Here is an 11,047-nt window from a genome sequence, read left to right on the forward strand (position 1 = left end):
CACTGACAAATGATGAAGTCATTAAAATGTTTTATAGATGTAATGTATAAACTGATGTATTTAAATATGTTCTGATTATTTTTAAAGAATTGTTTTCACAGTTTAAGTTTAAACCTTTTAAGAGGAAAACTCTAAAACCAAGCAGTGTGTTCTGAGAGTCTTTTATTTTGAAATGTCATTAATTAACATATTACTGATGAACAAAACTGTTAAAATCAGACACAATAAACTGAACTCATCACATCTTCAGGTTTTAGAGAGCAGGTAAAAAACAGGTTTCATTCAAAGCTGAGGTGAAGACAGATGAGAGTAAAGGACGAGTTCGTCTGTCGAGGAAAAATCCACAAAACAAGTTACATGAGAAGCAGGCGTCAGAAACTAAACAGCAGCAGCTCAGGTCTTTAACTGTCTGAGCTAAAACTAAAGTCTGAGAGCGGTACCTCGTCTCAACATCTGTAAACAGCTGTAAACAGCTGTAAACAGCTGGCTCAGGTCAGGTAACGAGCTGTTTCTCAGGTTTTATCTGCAGCTCAAACACAACATGAGGAAGAGAAGCTCGACGTCCTGACACACACAACAACATCTGCAGCATCTGCAGCCAGTATATCTGACACATGAGGGCTGATCGATCAGACTGATCAGACTGATTGATCAGTGTGTGTTCTGAGGAGGAGACTCCGACTGATTCTGCACGAAGTTGATCATGTTTGTGGATAAAACTGTTCAGTGATGACGACATCATCACTGTCAAAATGGCGTCCGCTAAGCTCCTCCTCCATCTTGGAGAAGAGGCACGAGGACGACGGCGTTCAGTTTCTGAGTCAGAGCTGAGGTCAGAACACACACTGATCAATGAGTCTGATCACTGATCGGTTGATCAGTTGTTTTGTTTTTAGGTTATAATAACTGTGAATGAAGTGACCCTGAACGCCTCACATCGTCCAGACTCACTGAAGTAAAGAGTTTGTGTTTTACAGACGACAGTGAACTCATCACCACACTGACTCCAGGTTTCCTGTAGCAGCTAACAGCAGTTAGCTCTAACATCAAAGCTAATGTTAGCGTGTGAGAAACAGGAGCAGCCTGATTGATCAATAGATGATCGATCACAGAGCTGATCGACAAACATTCAGCTGAACTGATTTTAAATGAAATAAAAAGTGTGTGTGCAGTGATGGATGAGAGCAGGTGACTGGTGTTTCCTCACGGCAAATAAAAGTAACGGAGACGAGAAGCATCTCGTCACGTGACCGATCGTCCTGACATCACAAACGTCCGTCCTCTGATTGGTCGTCCTGTTACACCTTGCGCAGGTCGAGTTTGGCGATGTACGGCGAGCGGAAGGAGCCCAGGTACAGACTCCCGTCGTGCTCGTGGACCTCGCTGACGTAGGCCGCCACCAGGCCGTTAGGGTCGTGGAAACTTCGCGTGCAGACGCCACCGTCATGGAGCTCAGCCACTAAAGAGTACCGAGGAACGAACTTCATCAGAACGTCCTGACTGAAGAGCTGGAGGAGGAGGAGGAGGGAGGAGAGAGGAGGAGGGAGGAGAGAGGAGGAGAGGAGAGGAGAGAGGAGGAGAGAGGAGGAGAGGAGAGAGGAGGAGGAGAGGAGAGAGGAGGAGAGGAGGAGAGGAGGAGGAGAGGAGGAGAGGAGGAGGAGAGGAGAGGAGGAGAGAGGAGGAGAGGAGAGAGGAGAGAGGAGGAGAGAGGAGGAGAGGAGAGGAGAGAGGAGAGAGGAGGGGGGGGGGGGGGGGGGGGGGGGGGGGGGGGGGGGGAGGAGAGAGGAGAGAGGAGAGGAGGAGGAGAGAGGAGAGAGGAGGAGAGGAGGAGAGGAGGAGAGAGGAGGAGAGGAGAGAGGAGGAGAGGAGAGAGGAGAGAGGAGGAGAAAGGAGGAGAAGTCCCATGATTCCTTGCAGCAGCAGCAGTGTTAAAAGTGACACATGCAGAAACTGATGAAAACCTTCCTGAAGGTGTCGTTATTATCATCGCCCTGCATCTAATTATTGTTGTTGTTGTTGTCATGACTAAATATTGGACATATTTTTACTGAGTCATCATTTTAACAGCTCATCTTCCTCTGCCTGTTTGTTGTCATAGGGTTTCCTGCTTCCTGTTTCCTGCTTCCTGTTTCCTGTTTCCTGTTTCCTGCTTCCTGCTTCCTGCTTCCTGTTTCCTGTTTCCTGCTTCCTGCTTCCTGTCAGTAAGTGAGTTAAATGACCTGCAGACACACACTGACTGACTCCTTCACCTCAGGACCAGTTATCATGTCAGTCTGACTGGAAACCTCCAGGTCACAGAGTTCACACAGAGTCTGTCTGGGACCTGGTCTCATCACATTACACCATGTTCACAAGTCTCATGAGAGTCCTAGACCTGGACCATGGACTGTGTCTTTTCCTTTTTACCTTGAAGATGAGTTTCTTGATCCAGGGTCTCTGGGACAGGAAGTCCAGCATGGAGAATCCGGGGTTGGGCCTCACCGCAGACATGGCCACCCAGTAACCTCCACTGGAGCTGGGTCGGATGTTGTCGGGGAAACCGGGCAGGTTGTCCATGAAGGTGTCCATCCCACCTTTATTCAGACCGGCCACGTGGACTCTGGGACAGAGACAGAGACAGTCTGGATTCTGGTCTCTATCAGACTCTCTCAGAGGAACCTGCTGTGTGATCTGGATCACAGTCTGATCCAGGTCTTCAACAGCAGGTCTGAACAGAGACCTGAACAGGTCTGATCTGTGACGTTCAGACGTTTTCATCTGAGCAGGAAGACACACACACACACACACACACAGAGACACACACAGAGACACACACACACAGACACACACACACACAGAGACACACACACAGAGACACACACACACACAGACACACACACACACACACAGAGACACACACACACACAGACACACACACACACACACACACACACACACAGACACAGACACACACACACACACACACACACACACACACACACACACACAGACACAGAGACACACACACACACACACACACACACAGACACAGAGACACACACACACACACACTCTTCATGCGAGTAAAGCCAGGCCAGCTTGTTTCCGTGGCAACAAAGAGCACTAACGTCCTGCTCCATCACAGAGTTACACAACCTCCGTCAGCCTCCATCAACCTCCATCAACCTCCGTCAGCCTCCGTCACACAGAGGAGCTCAGAGCTTCATCATCATCAATATTCAGATCATCATTAAATCAATAATCAAACCTGATCGTTTCTGTCTCTGACTTCAGCCTCTTTATTCTGTGACTCACTCTTTATTTGATCTTATTCTCTGAAACTAAACTCCACCACATAATCTGACCTGCAGGTCCAGCTGAGACCAGCTGAGTCCAGCTGAGACCAGGTGAGACCAGCTGAGTCCAGCTGAGACCAGGTGAGTCCAGCTGAGACCAGGTGAGACCAGGTGAGACCAGCTGAGACCAGGTGAGACCAGCTGAGTCCAGCTGAGACCAGGTGAGTCCAGCTGAGACCAGGTGAGACCAGCTGAGTCCAGCTGAGACCAGGTGAGTCCAGGTGAGTCCAGGTGAGTTACCTGCGTATCCGGGCCATGGTGGTCTCTGCCACCAGCACTGACTCCTCATCTGGCAGCAGCTGGATGCCGTTTGGGAACCTCAGGTTCTCCATCACCACAGACAGCTCTCTGGTCTCTGTGTCCAGCTCCAACACTCTGAGAGGAGAACACACCTGTTACTGACCGTCAGAGGCTTTTAATCTGAAACATCCACAGGAAGTGTGAGACCTTTACCTGCAAAATAAAATGCCTTGTTAAAAACAGTGTGTGTGTTAGAGGAGACCGTGTGAACTGTGTGGTACCGTCCGTCAGCCGTCGCCTCCATGATGAGGTTCAGGTAATCTCTGCGCTGCCACCTGCTGCTGGAGTCAGTGAAGTACAGCTTCTTCCCATCCTGCGTCACCGCCACGTCGTTAATGAACGACAACTTCCTGCCGGCGACCACCTGACCGCCCGACACCAACCGCGTCGCTTCACCTGCACACACAGAAGGTCTGTGTTAGAATTTTACTCCAGGAGTAACCGCAGTCTTACAGTCAGGTGTCAGCTGATCAATAATCAATAATCAGAGGAGCTCCGCGGACTCACCTGTGGTGGGGTTGACCTCGAACAGACCCAGGTAAGCATCAGCTACAAACAGAGTCCCGTTGGGTCCGACCCGGATCCCCAGCGGTCTCCCACAGCTGGACTCCTCCTCTCTGGACCCTGCAGGACACAGAACCACATCAGACCAGAGACCAGAGCGAAACCAGAGCTGAGGCGTTCACTGTCAGTTTGGAACAATGACAGATTCTTCAGGTGAGAAAAACAAATCAACACAAACTAAATGAAGAATTTATTTCTTGTCTTTATCCTGTGAAACTTCAGTTTGTGTAAAACAAATTCAGATTATTATGATAATTAGACAATAAAGAATTTATTAGTTTGTAAAGAGAGGAAACAGCCTGAGCTCCTGTTCAGAGCACTGACTTCATGTTTCTCATGTTCTTCTTTTTCATTTACAGCAGCTTTTATTCTGAAGTCAGTGAATCAGGAACCAGTTTAAACTCAACGGTTTCACTGTGAGTTTCCTGTTTGATGAACCGCCACAGTAAGGTCGTTTGAGGAGTTTCATCCTGACTCACCTGTTGACTCACACCTGCACTCAGTTCAAGCTCGACTAGAAAAACCACCTGAGGTTTGTTTGTGTTCGCCAAACTGTTCAACTGCAGCTTTTATGAGGTCACAGTGACCTTGACCTTTGACCTTTGACCACCAAAATCTGATCAGTTCATCTCTGAGTCCAAGTGAACGTTTGTGCCAAATGTGAAGAAACTCACTCTGTGTTTATCAAACACTTCATCCACTCTCTGCTCTAACTTCCTGTTTCACAATAAAAGTCCTCCTTTAAAGCTGTGAAACTACACTTCTGAACATTGTGGGTATTTTAGTTAAATTAGTTTAAGATGCTTCAGTGATAAAACGTTTTGGGATCAAACCAAACCTGAAACTACAGTTTCAACTTTAAACTGATTCCTGTGGAAGCAGCAGAGCGAAGGATCCAGTGTCTGAGACTCTGTTTATTCAGCTTCAGGTCTGAACCCGTCACTGTTTCCTCACTCTGCTGTTGGGAAACTCTGGAGGCGAAAGTTAAAAACTCCAGAGTGAAGCAACCACAGGTTTCTGACTGTGAGCAGGTTCAAGGTCAAAGTTCAGACCCACTCTTACTGAACACTCACATTTCACTTCAACTCAGCTGGAAACTTTATTTCATTTTTCATTTTTATGTTTAATTTGAAAAAAAATCAACTTTAACCTCCAGTCTGACTGAACTGAACTGAACTGAACCAAACGTCGCTGTTCGTCTCTCACCACATGGCAGTTTTCCAAGTCTCGTCACCGTGTGGATTCTTCGACCGACCAGCTTCACGATTTTCCCGTCAGCTGTTCCAGAGAACAAAACATCTGCAGACACAAGAGACGAACATCTGTCAGCTCTCAGTCTTTCTCTGTTCATCGTTTGAGTCCACGTCATGAAACCGAAAGACTTTCAGTTTGTGATGATGTCAAACAGAGAAAAGAAGAGAATCAGCTTAAAAATGACTTCAGATATGAATTACTCATCTAGGTAGCTGCTGTTTTATTTGTAAACCAACACATTAAAATGTTCAGACTTTGATATTTAAGAAGAAAACAAACAGCAGTGGTCTGAGGACGGAGCCTTGAGGAACTCCTGATCACGTTTTTTTCTTCCAGCAGATTTAAAACCTCTGATGGAAGCTGCTGCTTTTCTACCTTTGTTTCCTCAGCGACAAACAAACTGACCTCCGATGTTGGCGATGGATTCAGGTCCGACGATCTGGTCTTCGAAGAGTCTCTGAGCCTCTCTGAGCTTCAGGTTCGGCTCCCAGCAGCCCTTCATCAGCGGAGGCTCCTTCAGACTGCAGCGCACCAAACAACCAGCAGGGGGCAGAAAACACGACGCAGTTAACACCTGTACTCTCAATGTTACAGCTTTTATTCTTTAAATATTTATAACTGTCTGAGTCTGTTTTTTCACCTGTGACATCGAGTTTATTTTATTTTATTCTGAGATTCTTATTTCTGGAAAATCATCAAAATTCTCATTTTCAGGACTCGGTGAGAAACTATTTTTCTAATGTGAGATGTTTGTAAATGAGTCTGTAGATGAATTATTAACCAGGAGAAACTCAGGAACCTGTGGAGGTCAGATATTCACCCCGACTCAGACTCAGTCTTCAGTCCTGTCGGACTCTCACTTATACATGTGATCCCTGTTTTACTTCCCTCTGACTCACGTGAAGACTTCAGGATGGATCGGAGACTCCAGGATGAGGATGATGACGAGGAGAGGAAGAAGCAGGAAGCCGCCCAGAGAGAGGAGAGTCACCTGGAACACCTTCCCACTGTAGGTGCTGAGAGACGGAACGACAGGGACACTTTAATGAGCTGCACACACACAGGAGGACTACAGGACAGGAGGACTACAGGAGGACTACAGGGGGACTACAGGAGGACAGGAGGACTACAGGGGGACTACAGGAGGACAGGAGGACTGTCCTGGTCCAGTAAACTGAGCCTTTAGTCACAGACTTCAGTTTTAACTTTTCTCTGTTCAACGTTTGATAAAGTTCAAACGTCAGAAACGACCGGATGAGACGTTTCATTTCCTGTATTGATGATCAGTGAATCAGAAACCAATCAGCCTGTGATCGATCGATCGGGACTCTAACAGCTGTTCAGTGATCAATGACTAGAACCTGAACCTGCGCAGTTTAGAATCAGTTTCCGGTTTGAAACCGATCAATAATCAGAGACAGCTGCTGATGATCTGATCAATAATCGATCAGACAGAAATAAACGGCTCCGAGCTCGTGCTGCTCTCTTGGTCCCGGTAAATTAACGGCTCCAGCTGTGTGGTTCAGTTTCTGTGTGCGCTCCGGTGCGTGGATCTGAAAGCGGTTCTGGTTGCGTTTCTTACCCGGATCCTTTGTAACGGTGCTCGGGCAGCTCGTCGGTGATGACCTGCGGTCGGTGCAGCCGCCGGAACCGGAGCCCCTCCGACTCGTTCATGCTGGACTCGGACGTGAATCCGGATCGGTTCGGATCAGTTGGGTCCGGTGGTGAGCCTGCGGCTGGAGCGTGTCGCTGTGTTGATGTTTAATCCGGGTACAGAGGGAGTAAACCCGGAGCAGACCGCGACCATCCTACCGAGGATGTTGACAACCCCCAACACACGGCTTCCGGTCCGCTTCAAAATAAAAGTCCCCTGTTTTTTCTTTTGCAAGTTTTAGAAAAATAAAAAGAGGAAAAAAAAGAAGAAAAAGAAAAATACAACTGTAAAAAAAAAAATGCAATAATAAAATATAAAATATTAACATAAACATTGATCTGAGTGCAGCTACTGAAACACGTCATTAATCAGCTTTATTAATATTTATTTGAGCCTTAAATTGTTGAGTTTATTTAAAATTCTCTGAGAGAAACTAAACTGAACATTTACCAACAAACGTCTTTTCATTCTCGTTTTATTTTCAGCCTGTGACTCTGCAGCGCCACCATGTGGTCAGAATAATGTCAACAACAAACAGGTTGACGTGTTTTATTTGAAGCTTAGCTCATCAGAACAAAAACATTCAATCATTTTTAACAACAGAAAAAAAATTCTCTTTGCTCTGAGCAGAGAATGAGCCAGTGTAAAAACCATTCAGAGCTGCTCCACCAGAGGGCGCTCCCTCTCTCTCTCTCTCTCTCTCTCTCTCTCTCTCTCTCTCTCTCTCTCCATCCTCACCTGCTGCACCTTGATCAACACTGAGCTTCGAGTCTTAAAACAAACTCTCAGTCTGTATCTGAGAGAACTTCAACCAGGACCAGGTACAGCTAAAGACCTCCTCCAGACTGAGGGTCTAAGACCCCTGAGAGGTCTGGGACTTGGTGCCAGGAGGGTCTGGACCTCGTCTGTCCAGCTGCAGGACTGTGTCTCCTCCACACCTGTGCTCCCTGAGGCTCCTCATGGAGGTGAAGCTGCGGCCGCAGGCGGAGCAGCTGAACGGTTTCTGTCCGGTGTGAACCAGCTGGTGACTCTTCAGGTTGTTGTTCTGACTGAACCTCTTCCCGCAGACGCCGCATTCAAACGGTTTCTCTCCGCTGTGAACGCGTTTGTGTCTGACGAGGTTCTGCGACACGCTGAAGTTCTTCCCACAGACCTCGCAGACGAACGGTTTCTCTCCGCTGTGTGTGCGCTGGTGCAGGTTGGCGCTCGCCTGCGTGGAGAAAGTTTTGTCGCACTGAGCGCAGCCGAACGGTTTCCCCTCCGAGTGGCTGCGTCGGTGCGTCTTCAGGTAGCTCAGCGAGCTGTAGCTGCGGCCGCACACGTCACAGGAAAACGGTTTGCTGCCGCCGTGCAGCTGCAGGTGCGTCTTCAGGACCTGGGCGCTGGTGAAGCTCTTCCCGCACTCGTCGCAGGTGTGCGCTTTCTGCCCGCTGTGCGCCACCTGGTGGCGTTTCAGTGACGAGGACGTGGAGAAGTTTCTCCCGCAGTCGCCGCAGCTGTGCGGTTTGACACCGCTGTGGCTCCTCTCGTGCAGCAGCAGCGCGCTGCGCTGTCTGAAGCCCTTGCCACAGGCGTTGCAGATGAACGCCCACGTGTCACTGTGCACGGCGCGGTGCACCTTCAGGTGTCCGGCCTGCGAGAAGCTGCGGCCGCACACGTCGCAGCTGAACGCCCGGCGGCCCGAGTGCACGAGGCGGTGGCGGCACAGGTTGGCGGACACGCTGAAGCTCTTCCCGCAGGTGTCGCAGCTGAACGCCTTCTCTCCGGTGTGGACACGGCGGTGGACCGACAGGCTGCTCCTGCTGGAGAAACTGTTCCCGCACTGCTCGCAGGTGTGCGGCCGCTCACCTGTGTGCGTCCTCAGGTGAGCTCTGAGGCCGCTCTGCTGGCTGAACGCCCTCCTGCAGACGCTGCAGGTGAACGGCTTCAGGCCTCTGTGGACCGACAGCTGGTGGACGTGGAGCCCGCGGCGTGTGGTGAACCCTCTCTCACAGACCGGACATTTAAAGGGTTTGTCGCTCAGGTGGACTCTGCGGTGAGCCGACAGGTAACTGTGTTTGGAGAACTCCTTCCCGCACTCTGCACACCTAAACTTCCTGTCTGTCCTCTGACAGGTGAGGCGGTGCTGTCTGAGGCTGCATCTCGCCGCCAGCGTCTCTCCGCACACCGAACACTGGAGCGGGAAGCCGCTGGACTTCTGGTGCGTCCGCAGGTGGCTGCGGGTGCCGAACACCTTCCCGCAGTGAGAACACCTGAACGGCCGCTGCTTGTTGTGGACGGTCCGCTGATGGACTCTGACGCTGCTGCGGGCCGAGAAGCCTTTCCCACAGACCGGACAGGTGAAGGGCCGCTCTCTGCTGTGGACCCGCAGGTGAGCCGCCAGGTTGGTCCGTCTGGAGAAGCTGCTGCTGCAGACGCTGCAGCTGAAGGTTCGTTCTGATTGGACGACGTCATCTGTAGGAGGATCTGATTGGCCGTTCACCGCATCTGCTGCAGGGGGGGCGGAGTCTGGCTGAGGCTGTGATGAACTGACTGCAGAGAGAGATCAGAGTTAGCACCAACACCAGAGGAAGACACGAAGGGAGTGAAGTTAAAGTCTTTACCGTGCTCCTCCTGCTGATTCTCCAGCTGATTCTCCTGCTGCTTCTCCTGCTGCTTCTCCTCCTGCTCCTCCTCCAGCAGCCTCCTCAGCTCCTGCAGCAGAGCCTCACAGAGTCTCTTCACCACAGCCTTCAGCTCCTCCTACAACACACACACTATAAACTGTTAAACAGCTGCTTTCATGACGCTGGTGTTTTTGAACCTGGGTCTTCTTCTCCATGTTTGTGACTGTAAATGGTGTAAATGGTGCAGTATTGATCAGGAACAGTATTGATCAGGAATAGTATTGATCAGGAATCACAGTAACAGTAAACACCATAACCATAAAAAAACTGTAACTTCTCCTTTTATTTGCCTTTTATTCTGCATAGGCAGCTAATTACCCAGGCTAGATAAATAGCCTAGCTAGTTACCTAACTTTACATTGTAAAAACAGGAGTCTTAGCCGTGTTAGCTAGCTCCTGTTAGCTATCTGTCTTTTTGTTCTTCAGAGTTGTGTCAAGCACACAACCTAGCCATGCTAATTAGCCTGTTAGCAAAGGAGCACTTGCAGGCTTGTTAAGCTAAATAAAAGAGAGGTTAGTTACAGTACTGTGTTTATTTACAGCAGCCTATAGCCAATCGAGACAGAGCTTTTGTATCAGATCCTCATAGTTTAACCAGAAACATCTCTGTATATCTCTACCAGACTCCATAGAGAAAAACAGGGATTTAACCAGGAGCTGCTGGAATACCACTGCCTCCATCTGTTAGTGTGTCTGTGTTACTGTGTGACTTTCAGTGGTGGAAGAAGTAATCAGATACTTTACTGAAGTAAAAGTACCACACAGTAACACAGACACACTAACAGATGGAGGCAGTGGTATTCCAGCAGCTCCTGGTTAAATCCCTGTTTTTGTCAATGGAGTCTGGTAGAGATATATAGAGATGTTTCTGGTTAAACAGAAAGGATCCGACTCTTTAATGAAACGTTTTATCTCAGACCTGGTTCTTCATGAGTAACTGAGTAACTGACCTCGTCTCCCGGTCTCAGTCTCTGGCAGATTTCAGTCCTCGCGGTCACCGTGAACTCGTCCATGACGTCAGACACGAGCCGCTGCACACAGGACGACATTTTACTGAAATAAAGTTTGAGTAAAGACAAACAGTAAAAACTGTGAAAACTCCAGGAGCGGAGCAGAGGACACGTCCAGCTGAAGAGCGCTCTGTGGTTGTTATGGTTTACGACAGTCTGTTCACTGACGGCAGCGTTTACGACAGGAGGAGCTGAGAGACGGCAGCCGGCCGCCCCCTGCTGGACGGAGGTCAGAACACAATCAACACAATCTATATATAAAGA

At 49.0% G+C, this 11,047-nt stretch overlaps 2 protein-coding genes across 2 annotated transcripts; both read right to left on the reverse strand.

Annotated features, from left to right (window-relative positions):
* Positions 1–145: 145 nt before the first annotated feature.
* On the reverse strand, positions 146–7,302 carry apmap (adipocyte plasma membrane associated protein). Its single transcript, XM_018662170.2, has 9 exons — positions 7,036–7,302; positions 6,353–6,469; positions 5,859–5,974; positions 5,406–5,498; positions 4,143–4,259; positions 3,857–4,031; positions 3,576–3,710; positions 2,407–2,599; positions 146–1,508 (listed from the first exon to the last, which is right to left on the reverse strand). The coding sequence occupies exons 1-9, from the start codon at positions 7,125–7,127 to the stop codon at positions 1,299–1,301; spliced, it is 1,248 nt and encodes a 415-aa protein (XP_018517686.1). The 5' UTR covers positions 7,128–7,302; the 3' UTR covers positions 146–1,298.
* A 338-nt stretch (positions 7,303–7,640) lies between these two features.
* On the reverse strand, positions 7,641–11,040 carry LOC108873846 (gastrula zinc finger protein XlCGF57.1). The gene is made up of 3 exons (XM_018662169.2): positions 10,724–11,040; positions 9,711–9,849; positions 7,641–9,639 (listed from the first exon to the last, which is right to left on the reverse strand). The coding sequence occupies exons 1-3, from the start codon at positions 10,820–10,822 to the stop codon at positions 7,961–7,963; spliced, it is 1,917 nt and encodes a 638-aa protein (XP_018517685.1). The 5' UTR covers positions 10,823–11,040; the 3' UTR covers positions 7,641–7,960.
* Between the last annotated feature and the right edge of the window lie 7 nt (positions 11,041–11,047).

The sequence above is a fragment of the Lates calcarifer genome, linkage group LG16_LG22 (assembly GCF_001640805.2).
Source record: "Lates calcarifer isolate ASB-BC8 linkage group LG16_LG22, TLL_Latcal_v3, whole genome shotgun sequence".
Classification (NCBI taxonomy): Eukaryota; Metazoa; Chordata; class Actinopteri; family Centropomidae; genus Lates; species Lates calcarifer.